The sequence below is a fragment of the Alexandromys fortis genome, unplaced genomic scaffold (assembly GCF_014885135.2).
Source record: "Alexandromys fortis isolate MF-2015 unplaced genomic scaffold, M_Fortis_MF-2015_v1.1 scaffold_30, whole genome shotgun sequence".
Classification (NCBI taxonomy): domain Eukaryota; kingdom Metazoa; phylum Chordata; class Mammalia; order Rodentia; family Cricetidae; genus Alexandromys; species Alexandromys fortis.
Window position 1 is genome coordinate 6,136,507 of NW_026067922.1, and position 17,594 is coordinate 6,154,100.

At 46.0% G+C, this 17,594-nt stretch overlaps 1 protein-coding gene across 3 annotated transcripts in view; it reads right to left on the minus strand.

Moving 5' to 3' along the window:
- Nucleotides 1-17,594, minus strand: part of Vsnl1 (visinin like 1) — a 113,380-nt gene that overhangs the window by 6,036 nt on the left and 89,750 nt on the right. For all 3 annotated transcript variants that reach the window (XM_050141929.1, XM_050141931.1, XM_050141930.1), the window contains exon 3: nucleotides 7,274-7,489. In XM_050141929.1, the coding sequence (XP_049997886.1) occupies nucleotides 7,274-7,489 (216 nt within the window). The remainder of the gene's footprint in view (nucleotides 1-7,273; nucleotides 7,490-17,594) is intronic.

Here is a 17,594-nt window from a genome sequence, read left to right on the forward strand (position 1 = left end):
GCAGGTTAAGATCCTCCCTGGTAAGCCAGCTCGTGGGCTACACAGAATATTAGAAATGGGTTAGAACAATATGTAAGAGCTAGCCAATAAGAAGCTGGAACTAGCCGGGCCAGGCAGTGTTTGAAAGAATACAGTTTCCGTGTAATTATTTCGGGCATAAGCTAGCCATGCGGGTGGCCGGGTGCCGGGGACCGCCGTTCCTATTTCAACATTAGCCCAGTAGCCTGAGTGTGATCAAGGGAAAGACAGAGTCTGTTTCTTGTGCCTGCAAGTTTAAAAAGAGACAAAAGGATCATTCACTTGTAACTGTGATGTCCCCCTTTAAAAGAGAAAATCAAAAGGTTTCTCATGAGGCAAAAGACATGAAGCAGCCAGGAAGAGAAGTGTCATGTTAATAAAGTCAGGATTCTAATAATTATAAACACAAGAGACACCTCTAGGGACCTCAACAGCAAGTCTGATATGACAGGGATAAGCTCTCAGTAATGGTATCTGAGAATATGGCACCCAAGAAAGGAAAGTTCCAATACATCCTACACCCTATGTCAGTACAGATCAGAGAGGGCATGCCTGACTTCAGATTAAACCCTAACATGCCACAGGATAGCCTGCAGAATCCTTCTACATCATGTGTCCCGGGAGCATTCCTAGCACGCATCAGCAAGTTTCCCATGAACTTCCCTGTGGGCAAAGTATCTTCTAGCGTGAAGAAATATGTATTTAGTCTGTCTCCCTGTGTGGACCTACCAGTCACACCCCTATCTCTCTGTTGGGTCCAGCTGTTTCCTCTGCACCTACCTCTTTCCTCCTACAGATCTGTCTCCCATCAAATCAGCACCCACCACACTCACTTGTCCTTCTGCATTTTCTCTAAGCATTGTCTCTGGGGTCAGTGAGCTGCTCAGGGTAAGCCACTTGTCCCTTTGCCTATCAGCCTCGCTGCTGCTACCTTGCAGGGAAGCTGGCGTGGTGGTTTGAATGGGAATGACCCCCATAGGCTCATATTTCTGAATGTTTGGTCCCCAGTGGTCAGAATGCTTGGGAAGGATTAGGATGTGTGACTTTGTTGACAGAGATGTGACGCTGGGGACTTTCTCTGAAGTTTCAAACCAGCTCCTCACCATGCATATGGATCCTGTAAGCTCTCAGCTACTACTTCAGCACCATGCCTACCTGCTTACTGCCTTGCTTCCAGTCTTGATGGTCATGGATCCACCTCCTGAAACTGTAATCAAGCTCCCAATCAAATACTTCTTCTATAAGTTGCCTTGGTAACAGCATCTCTTCATAGCAGTATTAACCCTAACTAACTAAGACATCATCCTTTATTGAATTGTCAGCTGCAGGCTACCTGAGCTCAATGCAAGGTGGGAAGTCAGAAGGAGAGCAAGAGGTCAAACTGACCAAGGTGAGAAAATTTAGACCTGAGCGTGAGAGGGTGTGGTTGGATACACAGCCTTGAGACACATTCCAGGCAGAAAGAACACAAATGAGACAGGATATAAAGGCAGAAACTTAAGTGATCACAGGAGGAGGAAGAAACAGCTAACCTAGGGATCTGGGTCGAATATCTTATATACTGAAAGTCTAAAATATTGACCTAATTGAGAAAGAAGGAGCATCTCTAAAACAAAACCACACCAACGTACACATACAAAGCACTGGGAATATTGTCTAAAGTTATAATACACACTATTTTCACTTTTTTATTGAGACAGGGCCTCACTAATGTGTTCCATGGTTGCCTTGAGCTCTTTTTGCATCCCAGACTGGCCTTGAACTTAAAATCCTTCTGCCTTAGCCTCTTGAATATGGGGGTTATAAGCAGGCACTGCCCCTTGTCCCTTTCTGAGAGATTGCAAATGAATATTAAAATATCTAATGAACCATGCTTAAGTTCAAAGTATACACCATCCCTGAGTTTAACCTGGTCACCACCCTCTCTCATCTGCAAACCCGAACAATTATTTCATAATAGGTCTTAATAATAAAAGCCCAGAGTCAGATATTGGTGAAGATGCTGAGAGATCAGAGATAAAGGAACAAAACCACAGTCACCTTATCTCTCAACTTCACAACTGAAAAAGAGACTGAGTTCCTATTTCCTCTCACTTCCTCTTTTCGCCCAGCCATATCACTTCCTGTCTGTCTGTACAGACCTCCAGACCTCTATGGTTAGCTAGTGACTAGCTCCACCCTCTGACCTTCAGGCAAGCTTTATTTGCACAAACTGGCTTTGTGGGAGCCTAGGCTGTTTGGATGTTCACCCTACTAGACCTGGAAGGAGATGGGAGGTCCTTGGACTTCCCACAGGGCAGGGAACCCGGTCTGCTCTTCGGGCTGATGAGAGAGGGGGAGTTGATTGGGGAAGGAGGAGGGATATGGGAGGCAGTGGCAGGGAAGAGACAGAAATCTTTAATAAATTAAATAAATAAATAAATAAATAAATAAATAAATAAATAAATAACAAAACAAAAAAGATATTACCACTTAACCAGACACAGAATCTGCCAGGGACTTGATCTTAGATGTTCAGCTTCTAGGCCTATGATGGTTACATTTCTGCTGTTCATAAACTACTGAGTCTAAGGTATTTTGTTACAGCACCCTCTTCTGTCAATCATCCTTAGCCACGATGTACAATGTATACTGAGTTGCCTTCTACCATAAACCAGGGAACTGGGCAGTGTTTTTAGGCTTTACAATGGCAATATAGGACTGGGGTTCTTGAGATGAGAGAACCAGAGATGAGTCTCTCCAGGTGGCAGCAGAGGGTTAAGGCCTCAAGCAACATAGCCCTCTTCCCTTGTCAGTAACTTGAGGAGGCAAAGTCTTAGGGGTGGAGCACAGTTAGTCAAAGAAGACCAAGAGGAGGGAGATGTGCAGAGAACTCCAGAAGTCTGCTTAGGGCTCTGCTAGGATGCACACAGAGAGCGGAATTAAAGAAGCTCCTGAACAACTGTGCTGACAGGGCTGGTGACCATCTCCTGGCCAGCCAGAGTAGAGGGAGTTTGCAGAGTACTCGGAATGTCCAGGAGCAGCGCTATTCCTTTCTTCCTTGGAGAGCAAATCTTGTTGTAAGACTCTTCTACATTGTCTCTGAATCTTCCATCCAACCCTGCAGACAAGTCACTAACAGCTTCTAGCTTTCCAGATCCCATCAGTTCTCAAAGATGTGTCCATGTTCTTGGTGATCTTTGGCTGAAGAACACTGATAGATTTTTTTCTAATTTTTTTTTTCTAGACTGCATGTTCCTCCCTTGGAAGTTTCTACACTTTCTATTCCTTTTTTTTTTTTACTTTGATTCTTTTCTTCTTCTTCTTCTTCTTCTTCTTCTTCTTCTTCTTCTTCTTCTTCTTCTTCTTCTTCTTCTTCCTTCTTCTTCATATTATTATTTATTATTATTAATGTGCTTGTATGTGTACACGTGCACATGCATGTGTGTGTTTCGAAGAAAACTTTTGATGCCATCCCCAGGAATGCCGTTCATTCATTATCTTTGACACAAGAATCTCTAATTGTCTTTGAACTCAAAAACTTTTGATGCCATCCCCAGGAATGCCGTTCATTCATTATCTTTGACACAAGAATCTCTAATTGTCTTTGAACTCATCAATTAGGCAAGACTGACCGGCCAGCAAGCCCAGAAATCCTCCTATCTCCATCTCCACAGCACTGGAATGCTTGTGTAACACGCTGCTTGGCACGTTTATATGGTGCTTGTCAGGCAAGAACTCTGGACTCCCCAGCCCTGTCAATCATCCTCAATCAGCTTTACTGATTGCTCTTCGTGTTCTTGTCTAACCATTTCCATGCCTCCGGGCTCAGTCTCCTGAAACCCCCTTTTCTACTTGCACTCATATCGATTATATGTCTTTTTTATTTGCACACATGAATAAAGTCCCATCTTACTAGGGGAAGGTTCTACCCACTCAGAGTGGAAAGACCTCAGTGAATACATGTCGTCATTCATAGAGACCTATGACGTCATTCATAGAGAACAGTCTCAGGGGCTATCGGAAAACTAACTCTGAAGAAAGCTCCTCTTTGAACTACCCTAAACAAGCCTTAGAGAGACCATCTAACCCACCTGCAACTGATCCATTTTTCCAAACAGCCCTCAACACTCTGAATAAAAACAGTACCATATAGGTAATAAGATGTGATATTCATTGTAGCAAAGGAGAAAAAGAATTCACACACCTCCCCAACCCAAACAGATGAGAAATCCACCCACGAACCCTTGTGTGAGAATGCACAGGGTCTAAAGGCTAGGTTCACAACCCAAAAGGTGAAAATGCACAGGGTTGGAAGGAGGAAAAAAGAACTAGAAAGAAAAGAAAGAGAAATAGCCCATGGCTGAGAAAACAAAGCTGCTGCCAGTGTCCAGGGAGCTACCTGGTATGATCTGGGGACCCTGAGTGATAATGTGGCTCATCCAGGTTTCACAGACACACCTGACACTGTCCAGCCACACATGATCCACACCTGACACTCTCCAGTTACACATGATCCACACCTGACACTGTCCAGTCACAGATCATTCACACCTGACACCGTCCAGTCACACATCATTCACACCTGACACTGTCCAGTCACACATGATCCACACCTGACACTCTCCAGTCACACATGATTGGTTTCATAGAACACCAATGGCCATGGCAGATCATGTAAAAGAAACTCTGTAGACCATGTCTGAATGAGTCCAAATCACAGAAAGCCATGCATCTAAAAAGAACAACCACCGCTTCTTTAGCAACCAAGGCTTTAGCCTTAATACTCTTAATCTTTTTTAAAGATGGGATTTGTTGAGATAGTGCGCCACAGAGGCTTCTCCCTTCTCCACTGTGTGACACTACCCAGTGCAGAGTGAGCCCTGCTTCCTCGGACCCCACCCTAGCAAAACTCCCATCCTATAAGTCCTGACGACCTCTGCAATGGTTAGTATTCATTGCCAGATTGATGGGATCTAGAATCATCTACAAGACAAATCTCTGGAGTATCCATAAAAAAATTTCTAGATGAGATTAATTGAGGTACAAAGATGTACCTTAACTGTGGGTGGTGCCTTTCCGTAGGATGGGGTTCTATACCAAATCAAAAGAGGAAGCAAGCTGAGCGTCAGCACCCATATCTTTGCTTGACAACCAGACACAAAGTGATCAGACACTTTAAGCTTCAGGCTTCAGCCTTCCCTCCTATGAAGGACTGGATGTAACCTTAAACCTTGCACCAAAATCAACCTCTCCTTCTCAGGCGTTTAGTCACAGTTGTGAGTACAGTGCCTGTGATGGCTGGACTTACGTCACGTCAACTTGACTGATAGAAGCTAGAGACATCTGAGAGGAGGGAGCCTCAATTGAGAAGATGCCTCCATAAGATGCAACTGTAGGCAAAACTGGAGAGCATTTTCTAAACTAGTGATGGATGGGGGAGGGCACAACCTACTGTGGGTGGTACCATCCCTGAACTGGTGGTCCTGCAGGTCTATGAGAAAGCAGGCTGAGAAAGACATGTTGAACATGCAAGTAAGCAGTATCCTATAGTCAGCCAGTTCCTGCCCTGCTTGGGTTTGTGGTCCTTTGAAGACAAACCACAATGTGAAGCGTAAGCCAAACAAACCCTTCTCTCTCTGAGTTGCTTTGGTCACTGTGTTTCATCACAGCAGTGGTAACCCTACCTGGGACAGTAGCCAGTGGACCTCCTTTCTGAATTTGCCTTGGTTAATAATAAGTGTGACTTGTGTGACAGCAGGTATGTTTTTGGTGGTCTTTGGCTAAAGGGCCTTAACAATGATTTGAGAACAAGTTCAGGGGATATGGTCGTGAGCAGGAGAAATGCCGCCAGAGGTCAAGAAGAAGAAACTTGGAAAAACCCATTGAGAAGGAAGATCACAGGGAGCTTGGAGAGAGAGCCAGGTTGCATATGAAAAGGAACAAAGGATTGAGGATTGAACGGTGAGGGAGATTAAAACAAAACAAAACAAAAAACAAGGCTACATGCTTAGAAAATTTAAGCTACAGCTAGTCTCATGAATAAGTGACCGTTACATAGAGAATTGAAGTACTATTTGTATTTTGGAGGGGTCTTATACACATTGATGACAGAGCAGAAAAAGCAGAGGAGGATACAGCTCCTCCTTTTATACAGGGCGAGTATTAGAAGAGCCTGAGCCTGACTTAAGGGGTGGGCAGGCTAGGGGCAGGATTCTAGCGAGGGGTCTGAAGGAGAGTGACAGAATGGGAAAGGGTTCTTGGGTTTGGACTGCTGTCTACTATGTTCATCTCAGCTCTGTGTTGTCCATGATCAGTAGAGTATCTCTCTTCCTGGACCATAGAGGGCGGGGCAGGGATGTACCGGCACACCAAGACCTTTTAAATTAATGAACAACACCAATGTGTCCATCAGCTCTGAGTGCCTGCGGGTTCTGGGATACAGCAGCGGGTGTGTAGAGCCCTTCTCTGTTTAGGATCTGTGTTTTGTTATATCGTCTATAGGAAGGGTCACCTGGGGTGATGACCCCTTCGCGATTGGGTTAGATTGCTCTGGGATACAGTAGGCATGCTTGAGGAGGATTACGGGAAGGAAGGCTCGCCGGGAAGTATGACATAAGTGGAGTCAGGTGATGTAAGGGAGGAGCCTAAGGGAAAGGTTGCATCCTCCTCCCAAAGTGGAGAGAAGAAAGAGAGACTGAGCACTGTGGGACATCCAAGCAGGCTGGTACATTCAAGAGGCAGCACCCAAGGAGAAATGGTGACGATGGAACCAGAACAGTGGGCAGAGGAATCGTGGGTTCCTTCTAACACAACTGGAAAAGATCTCTGGATTCCATGGAATCTGGAGGGGACCTCCTACAGCTATTCGCTTCACTGGACTCCTGTCCCTTTCAAACTAGTATAAGGAAGGGGCTGCCATGTTCAGCAGAGCCCAGCTAGATTAGAAACTGAAGACACTGACCCTGGCAATATATTTATTGCCTTTGCTTTCAGAAAGTCCATTTTGTTGTTGATGGTGGTGGTTGAAGACCTTGTACTGAGTGAGTGGCCAGCTAAAGCTCCAGTTTTAGGTGTCAGGAAGGGCCTGGCTCTGGTTCTGTGACTGACATTCCTTGCACTGCAGTGGGGACCATGCAGAAGAAACCAAAGCCTGGATGTAACTAGCAGGCTCCCAGAGAGTGAAAAAATAGCTCTAGGGGCACCTGCCCAATATGGTTCTGGGGGTGGGGTCTTCCCTACCCACACTACCTTGGGTCCCTTCTCAAAGACACACCTCAATGATCTCCAGCATCTCCACCCTGGTGATCTTGCCGTCACCGTCCAGGTCGTACATGTTGAAAGCCCAGTTCAGTTTCTGCTCAAAGCTGCCCCGGGAGGTGATGGACAGGGCGCAGATGAACTCTCGGAAGTCGATGGTGCCGTCACCATTCTTGTCGAAGGTGCGGAAGGCGTGCTGTGCGAACTTGGAGGCATCTCCGTAAGGGAAGAACTGCAAAGAAGACACAAGGCAGGGGTCAGGAACAGGAGGAAGGACGGTCGCAGAGAGGTACCTGACATAGAGGCAGGGGCGAGGAACGGCAGAGAGGCTCACACCACTGCAGTGTAGCCTGGCTGCCCAGCATGGCTGGAGGCTGTGATGACCTTCCGTCAGCAGAAGGCACTGGGACCATGACGATCAAAGAAAGGGAGGCGGAAGGGGAGGCCTTCTGGCCACTTGTCCTTATGCACAGGTACAGACCGTTTCCTGTGGTGGCATTTGGCTTCCACGCAGGTGAGGTCTAGTCAGGACCTCCCTTTTTTTGTAGCTCCTTTCCTCACTCTCCTTCAGGGACGAGACGGAGGCAGGCAGCAGGCCACCTGGGTGGCGCAACACAAACGTCCAGTTCCACCAGGTTCACCACACCACAGGAGGCAGGGACCTGCAGGGACCAGTTTTCTGCCTCTTTCTCTGGTGCCAGGACACACTGTGTCACCTCCCTGGGTGAGATTCCAGTCTTTTTTTTTTTTTTCCAGGGACTTTTCCTTTGCAGAACAGACATTTAAAATCCATTAAAAATAGAACATGACTAGGGCCTATTGTGAGAGACATAAAGGGCTCTCTTCACAGAGCCGGCAGGCAACAGGCTGTGTGGGTGACAGAGACTGGACAGGAGGGGGGATGTCTATGGGAGGCCGAGACCTCTAGTGTCAATTCACAGTGGTCCTGCTGCCCCCAAGACAGGGTACTGGGCCTGTCACAAACAGCAGGCAGCTCTGAGCACTGACCACTACACGTATCTCAAGACCCCAAAAAGAAACAAAACAAACTGCTCTGTCCAAAGCCTGCATGGAAGGCATGCCTGCTTTTCTGGATGAAGATGTCCTAAGTAGGAATCAGTGGCAGAGGACCACGGTTGCTCGCTCTTGTTCCTGCCCTAAGTTTTGTTGAGCCGAGGGATTATGTGGTCAGCCAATACTCATCTCTCCTTGGAATCATTGTTAATGGGGCTGCTGGTAAAGCTAGTCTGCTGGGTTCTCCCCAGCCCTGCCCAGCCACGTCTCCCTGCACTCAGAAGCACATTGGAAAGCAGGCGAGTTCCCTCCAGGTCCCTCGAGATGGCTCAGCAGGCAAAGTTACTTGAGTTTGAGTGCCACTCGGGGAAGGGGGGAACAGAACTGACTCCCCCAAATTGTCCCGACCTCCACTTGCATGCTATGGCATCTGTGAAACTCACACACACATCATACATCACACACAGCACATGTCCACCAATAATACAATGATTCATTTTAAAACGGTAAAAAGAAAATTTGCCAAAGAAATAAAACAGGCCTTTCCATATTAGGACTCAACATGCATGACCTAGAAAAGACATCGAATAACAGGGGCAGCGGAGGCCACTGCAGGCTGTGGCTAGTACAGCGGCTGTCAATCGTGTATTACGACCCCTTTGGGAGTCACCTGACCCATTAATAGGGGTTGTCTAAGACCACAGGAAATATCAGATATTTACATTACATCGGAACATAACTGTAGCAAATTGCAGTTATGATGTAGCAACAAAGATAATTTTATGGTTGGGGGTCACCACCACAGGAGGATCTGTATTACAGGGTTGCAGCCTTAGGAAGGCTGAGAACCGCTGTTCTAGTAGATGTTACTTCTCCACACTGGTTCCCACATCTGTTATTGTGCAGCCAAAATCACCCCAGCATGCAGAGGCTTAAAACAAGGGCAGTCGTTTCTATTTTTTTTTTTATTGTCTCAGACTAAAAACTGAATTTTTTCTTCATAGCTACTTAATTTTTTCACCAGTCCCCATCACCCCCTCCCCCCCTTTTCTGGAAACAGTCTCACTCTGCAAACCTGGCTGGCCTGATACTCACTCAAAACACTAGAACCCACCTGCTCCTGCCTCTCAAGCGCTGGGTTTACGAACAGAGAACACCATTCCTGGCCATCAAACTTATATTTATATGGTTCTGAAGACCAACATTGCTCTTTTGTTTCCTGTCTCCTAGATCCCTGAGCATATCCTATCTCTCCCAACTTCCCCTTTTCAGTACTTCGACAAAATTCCAAGGAGTTCTTTGAGCGTCATTCTGGGGGCTGGGGAGTCACAAACCGACAGCTTGAAGCCCTGGTGCTTCTGAACTACGTAGTCGTTGCGGGAATCAGTCGACGTCTGCAAGGGTCTTTTTAACTGCTAATAATAGTCAGCAGAGCCCAGGTGACCTTGAGAGGGGGTGTGGTCTGCAGGAGCTTTCTTCCTCTCGGCCTGCTCAGCAGGATTCTCTTTCTCATTCATCCCTGCCCCTCTAGCTACTGAGGACTGGAAGCCAGGTTCTGAATGCAGGAAGGACTAAATTCGTACCTGACACATCTCAACATGCATGTTTGCTCTTTGGGTGTCATGGGCACCAGTGGAGGATGTCCCTTTCTAGGCGGGTGTTGTTAATGTGCCCCTCTGCCTGTAGGTAGAGCTGGTGCAGGAGATTGGACCCTGGATTAGGGCAGAGCCAATCCTTCCAAGATTCCCTGGTGCCCCCTCAGGGTGGTTTGTCACCAGAGAGCACTGGGCACATTTCTTCTTTCCAGGCGTCTTTTGGAAGTGTGATATCCCCACATTCTATGTCTCTCAGCATACTTTAAGTTAAAGGGTAGCAGACAGCTTTGTCTAAAAATAGCTGGGCACTGTAGGTCAGTATATTAAAAATTAATTTAGAACTGGAAATTCTTGAGAGAGAAATCGATCACAGATTTTGGACTATGAAAGTTACACGTGCCTGGTGAAAGGTCTATTTACTGATGCTAGCAGCCTTCGCGTTTACTGGGGAAGAAGCCGGTGAGCACTTGAGAGCCGTCACGTATCTGGAGTGATGATTTCCTCTGAAAACTCCTTCTGCTGTGTTCTGAGATTTTCTGATTGGAGAACATGTCTCCTTTTGATGACCTGATCTAACCTTGGATGGGTCATCACGGAAAAACGGAGCCACGCTCTCTTTAGTTTCTTCAAGAGGGAAATCAGGGTCACGAACTCAAAACTTATTTTTCTCGAGAAGAACAGAGCCTGAGAATACTGCTATTCCCCCCCCCCCCATAGTCTTCTTGGCTTTTCTCCATCTATTTTGCCTCAACTCCTGTGATAATTATTGATATGGAAGTAATTTTTGTTGGCAGTGAATTTGTTTTTATTACTATTTTAAGGTAGGGTTCCCCTGTAACCTAGGCTGGCCTTGAACACTGAATCCATCTGTTCCCATCTCCAAAGAGCTAAAAATACAGGCATGCATCACCACACTGGCTTTAAAAATGAACACTGAGATTATACCCATGTCTGTATAAGATACTAGTTATACCTCATCTATTTAATCCTTATAATAAAACCTACCCTTATCCATTTCATTTTAAAGTCGGGCAGTGGTGGTACAAACCTTTAATCCCAGCTTTTGGGAGGCAGAGACAGGCAGATATCCATGAGTTCGAGGCCAGCCTGGTCTACAGAGCATGTCCTGGGACTGCCAGGGCTACGCAGAGAAACCCTGTCTCAAACCCCCACCCCCAATTTTTTTTCATTTTATGGATATGCAGCCAAAACTTGAAAGATTATGGAGCTTGTTTAAGAACTTGTAAAGAGCGGGATTTGAACGGATATCCATCCAGCCACGCCGGCCACACCTTGTGATTCTCTTAGTCAGGAATTGGTGGAGGAAATAAACAGAAATCCAGATTTGTCAAATTGTTATATAATTCCTAGCTTCCATCATCCCCAAAGCCTGAAATTCTCTCCTGTGCTCATTGCCACCTGCTGGTGGCATCTGTTTGCTTCTGAGAAATGGTGAAAATGCAAGCAAGGGTTATGTTAAAGACTGGTTCATTCTTTAACTAAAAAAAAAAATCACATGCTTTTCATCCCAGCCCTCGGGAGGCAGAGGCAGGCAGATCTCTGTGTGTTTGAGGCCAGTCTGGTCTACAGAGTGAGTTTCAGTGCAGCCAAAGATACACAGAGAAGTCATGTCTCAAAAACAAACAAAGAAAAAAAAAAGCCCTGTCAGGAGTAGCAATTATATGTCAATCTTGTGTTACATGTTGGTAACACAAACAGAATAAAAAAAAAAAAACCACAGAAGGCATTAATGACAGTGGAAGGCTTTATGGTGGTTTGAATGAGAACGGTCCCAAAAGGTTAATGTATTAGAATGCTTGGTCCCTAGTTGTTGGAACTATTTGGGGAAAGGATTGGGAGGTGTGGCCTTGTTGGCAGATGTAGGTCACTTGAGATTTCTAAAGCCCACACTATGTCCCATTGCTCTTTCGGCCTGGTGCTTGTGGACTGAGATGTAGTAGCTCTCAGCAACTGCTCCAGCGCCACACCTACCTGCCTGCTGCCCTGGCCCCCTCCACAATAGTCATGGACTAGCCTCTGAAACTCGAAACCTCACTAAACACTTCCATAAATTGCTTTGGTCATGGTGTTGCATCTCAGTAATAGAAAAGTAACAAGACAGGATATTAATTAAACCACTTTATAAATAAGTCTAAAAACCATGTATAACAAATTGTACATAAATTCACAGACAAAAGTAATAAACACTATGAGTTTGAACTTTAGGAAGATGTGTGGTCACTTCCTCCCAGCCTATCACCAGGCTGCTGATGACCCTTTGCTCTTCTGCATGGCCTAGAGTTTAAGTACCATGCGAGTCTCCCAACTCCCTGACTGAACTCCACACCCCTACCCTGAGAAGACTCAGACTCAGGAAAAGCTAAAGACCCTGGGATGCGCCTGTGCTCTTTGCTTCTTCCTCTGGTAGAAACAAGATCAGTTAGCTCCACAGAGGAAGCTTTTTCTGAGATAGGGGACTGTCCCTGTGTTTCTTTGCAGGGTCTATCCAGTGAGTGAGAATTGAAATGTCCATTTCCTCTAAGAGGTGCTGAGGCTCACCCAGCCTCTCTGTGCCTTCCAGAAGTCATGTCATTGGCCCCTCTTCCTCCAGACCACCCGGTGTGGGTACAGACATGATCTCAGATTATCAAGCCATCCCTATGGGCTACTGTCCTCCGTCCCTCACTCAGCGCTCCTCTGCTCCTAGTTGCTGGTGGGATATATCTCACCAATCTAGAAGTCATGTGACACTTAGAGAGCATTGGCACACGTGTGGGGGTAGGCGGCTGAGGGTTGGGGCAGGGGAGGGCAGGGGTGATCATCTCAGGAGGGTCTCCCCTTTTGGCAAATGTTCTCTTGCTTCTCTGTAACGAGACATGTCAATTCCCCTTGAACCCCTCAGTTGACCTGAAAATGGGAGGCGCTGCCCAAGTTGGACCTGTAGCTAGGCCTTGTCCCAACCTACTGATGTGCGGTGTGTGCTGTGTGCTGTGGCGGGAGGGTGTGACACCAAGGGCCCTGTGGAGGATGGGCTCTCAGCACTCTGCCAGTTGCCTGCCTCCCGTCCTCAGATCACAGAATGGGATTCTGTACGTTAGTTAGCCTAAAGGAGAAGTATATGTATATATGTATGTACATACCCCAGATGGAAAACCCACAACAGACCAAAATTGGACTTGTTAAACCTATGTGTTTATCCAGTTTACTTACAAAGCAGGGGGAAAGGGTCACTCACAGAATATGGATGACCCCTAATCAACCACACAACTGCAAAGTATCACCCTGTTGTGGATGATGACCTCAGAGAAGCTGCAGCATGGAGTCTCGCTTGCAGTAAGCTTTCTATTTCCTTTATACATCCTAATATGTTGCAGCTTATGGATAGAGGAGAGGAATGAGTGACAGCTGGAATCCCAACTGAGGGTCATGTGACCCTTTCTTCTTTTGTGGTACAACTTCATCGACACTACCATAGACCCAGCCATCATGTGCTAGCTAGTCTGGCTACTTCCATCACTGCCAGGCCCAGGGCATCTTTACTCCAAGATAACAACAGGATGGTCATGTTATGCCTGGAAGGAGAAGTGATGTCATAACAGACTAAAGTGTACCTGTGCTAGGTTTCTGGCTGACAAGTGTCCTTAAGGTCAACCTGGTACTTGGTTTTGGCCACCAGCTTTTCAGTCCCATGAGGTCTAATCCTGGATGTGACCCCAATGCATTGGCTGCCCTGTTAATTCCACTCCCATGGTACCTTGGTAGCTCTTGACTCCTCCTGTCCATCCACTCCCTGGTCTCCAGTCCATTCTCCCCATAACTCCAGAGAAAGCAAAGATCCTCCCAGAATTCCAACTGCTGTTGGCACAATTCTGTCCAGTTTCAAAGTCTCTGTTCCTGAGCTTTCTGTTAACCCCTCCAGGCTCTTGCTGTGCCCTCTGGCTGTAGCCCTATGGTGTATGGAGCATATCCTGCTGCTGCCATGGTTGGAAATGCTCCTCTTTTAACCCTCTGTCTATCCTAGCCCTCGGCATCCATCTTTGGAAGCCCCCTCCCCTGAGGGGTGCCTCAGTCCAAACTCCACCTCCCCGGCAAGTGTCAAGAAAGCCTGCCAAGTGGTTACCCCTCCCCAGGGAGGGTCAGGACCACTCCCACAGGCAATTTAGGCTGCCCCTTGGAGAATCAACACATGGTCTCCGGGTTTTGCCTGGTCTCCCCTTCTCTCTCTTCCCCTTGCCATGCTTTCCCGGTGCCATCCAGGAGTACTGCATTAAACATGGGCATCTTTATTTGGTCTGATTTGGTCTGATTGGAATTATTTGCATGGGCAGAGAGGCTCATCTTAAGGAATATTCCTAACATTGTCCACCCACCTCATGCTTGTTTTTCAGTTCTTGGGTCAGATCAACCTGTTGCATTCACATCTTTGATGACAGTTATTAGAGTCGTGCAGTTGCCCACAGGACTGCTGACTTAGCCTCGGTGACCTGAATAGAGCAGGGGATGCCACCACTTTAATCTCTGGTGCCTGGTACTAGGCCAGGTACACAGTAGGTGTTGAATAAACATCTGTTGAATGTGTAAACAAGAGCGTAGCAAACCTGCTCCAACAGGTGGCGCCCCTTGCAGCCCCACCCAATGGTCAGTCCAAGGGGAGAAGTGTGTTCCGAAGGGTCCTAAAGTCAACTGTGCGGAGAGAGGCTTAGCATTTGCATTTGGCTGCAAGTCTCATTGTCATTACTACTTTAGTGGATGACTCATGGGGATGAATCATTTCAGCTCAGCAAGAGCACTCTTATCACGTGGATGAGAAGAGGAGGGGGAGAGAGAGAGAGAGAGAGAGAGAGAGAGAGAGAGAGAGAGAGAGCGAGAGAGAGCTCTCCTTAATTAGAGATAGCGAATCCAAAACCAGTTTCCTGTTCATGTGTCCATTCAATAGATACTCATGGGAGCTCTGCCTGGGTAGAGGGAGGTTAAAGAGAAAAATGCTGGAGGATGTGAAGGAGTGCCAACGACTGCCCTCCTGCTGAGGAAACTCAGTGGGGTTAGATGCAGTCACTGGCTGAGTCCCAAGCACTAAGTTTTCAGGAAGGTGACTGGGGGAAATGCTCACCCTCTCCCTCCTTCCCAACAGGTCACTCAGGACTCAGAGCTGCCCCATCTCCTTCCAGTCTCTAACAGCACCCATGCCTCATAGTTGTGCCTCTCCAGCATTGTGACGTCATCGCAAATCATGCTTATTTATGGTTCTTGGAAATGACATTGAGCTTTGAGAAGAAAACCGATGCTGAATTAAGTTTCTAGAGAGGTGGCTTTTGGTGCTTGGGTCAGAGTACATAATATTTCATGGCCTAAGCGGGATGGTTGAGAGCACCAGGAAGATTGATTGGCTAGACGCCCAGACATGTTCACTTCCAGGTCCCCCTCGATCCCCACCCCCCACAGCAGCCTTTAGAATTCTCACATTGGGAACCGCCAAAATCACCTTAACAGTAAGGAAAGTCTGGTATTTTGATCTTTATTGTTTCTTCACTTCGTCTCAGAGTAGAATCTGGTGCATTGTGTAGGTGCCATATAGGGTGTCTTGTTGTAGAAGAAAAGCTACAGGGCTGAAGTGACAGAGACTCAGGGTGTGGATGACCTCTAAGGCTTCTGTTACCATGGATGTAAAGTGAAGACTAAATCAAAGAAGCTAGAGGACACCCTTTAGTTAGGATGTTTTATTTATTTTTCTGATTCTGAGTAAAATATAAAATAAACAGGTAGATAGAGAGGCATGCAGATGGATAGGTAGTGCATGTAGTGGTGTGTGCCTGCAACTGCAGAACTCTAGAAACTGAGGCAGGGCGATTGAAAATTCAAGGCCAACCTGAGCTGTGAGATAGTGTCTTAAACAGACAACAGTCCCTTCTAAACAAGCCCCCAAATAAATAAATAGCACTTATTACCCCATGATCAAACTTTGAAAGTGAATATGTGTGTAAGTATGTATGTATCTATCTGTCGGTCTATCCATTTATCCTATCTATCTATCTATCTATCTATCTATCTATCTATCTATCTATCATCTATCTATCTATCTATCTATCTATCTATCTATCTATCTATCTATCCCAGTGCTCATGTCTAAGTCTATGTATCCATAAATCTATACTGTATTCCTGTATTCCAAAGTAAATCTCTGTTTTTGTATCTCCCTATCTCTGTCTCTCTGTTGCTATCTTATCTCTGTATTTGTATCTCTGTCTTTCTCTGTTGTCTTATCTCTGCCTCTGTCCTTTAGGAAGTATTAGGGATCCTGAAGTGTACTCTTGGCTATATGGACCTAATCAATTCTCCTTCCTCCTATTCAATACACAATTTTCTGTGTAAATTGGGTCAATGGCATCTTGATTAGGGACAGGGGATTCCTTTAACTTTACTTGATGATAATCATGACCCAACAACTTGTTCTCATTTGATACCAATAGAGGAGGTCAATAATCAATCACAGCCTGGAAACTGTCATGCATTTCCACTTAGAGCCAATCTGGTGTATTAGAAAAGAGGTTGTTTTGTTGCTCTTAAAGCTAAATGATTTTTGGAGCTAAGCAGTCTGTGAGCATCCTTGACGGTGCTGGTGGAAAAGTGGCTGTCACAGGGAAAGGTGGGATGAGACTACTCGTCTGACTCTCTCTTCCACTGTTCTCAAGTGGGTGACATGGTAGACTCCACCTGATTATTTATTTTCTCCCTGACCTCTCAAGACAAAGTGTTTTATTTAAGATGGATTCTCATTGTATCCCATACCCAACTCATTGCACAGCGTCACAGGGATGCTGAGCAGACTGCCCAGCCTGCCTACCTCTCAGAGCCCTACACACTAGGTCACCAACTTTGTGATCTAGGTGGGGACAGAACTCTTCTACAGGATTGGTGGTAGCAAAGACAGTCCATGGTATGGAAGTTCCAGTCATAAAATTTGAATGGTTGTGATAAATGAATATGTTTAGTCCTGTTGCAAGAATATATCTATGTCATCTGTTTTCTCGGGGGAAGGAACTGTCCTGCTCTAGCATGCTCCTCTAAAGCCTGCCCACCATTGTTGCCCTGTCTTCAGTTTACAGATTATACATATTCTACATAGTGTCATCTCTGCTAGTGAAGTGTAGGATCAGGTTTGATAGCAGAAAGAGAGATCAAGAGACCCCATCATGTATAGAAGTGAGGATGGGGTGCTAGGGAGACAGCTCAGTTGGTCAAGAGATGGCCATGTAACCATGAGGACCTAAATTTGAACTTTAAAACCTATGTAAGAAAAACAGCCAGGCTTCATGTCATGTGTTAATCTAAGGCCTGGGAAAGTGAAGGCAGGTGAATCCTTGGGGCTCACTGGCTAGCTAGCTAGTTTAGACTAGTTGATAAGTTTCAGGCTACGTAAGAGAATTTGTTTCAAACACCCTACAGCTCCCCATCCAAACAAATAAACAACAACAACAACAAAATCAATATGAAAAGACCAGGGGATGGCACTGGAGGCTGACCTCTAATCTCAGTACATGTGTACCCACAGGCACTCTTCTTTTTTTTGTTTTTTTAAATATTTATTTATTTACTTATTATGTATACAATATTCTGTTTGTGTGTATGCCTGCAGGCCAGAAGAGGGCACCAGACCTCATTATAGATGGTTGTGAGCCACCATGTGGTTGCTGGGAATTGAACTCAGGACCTTTGGAAGAGCAGGCAATG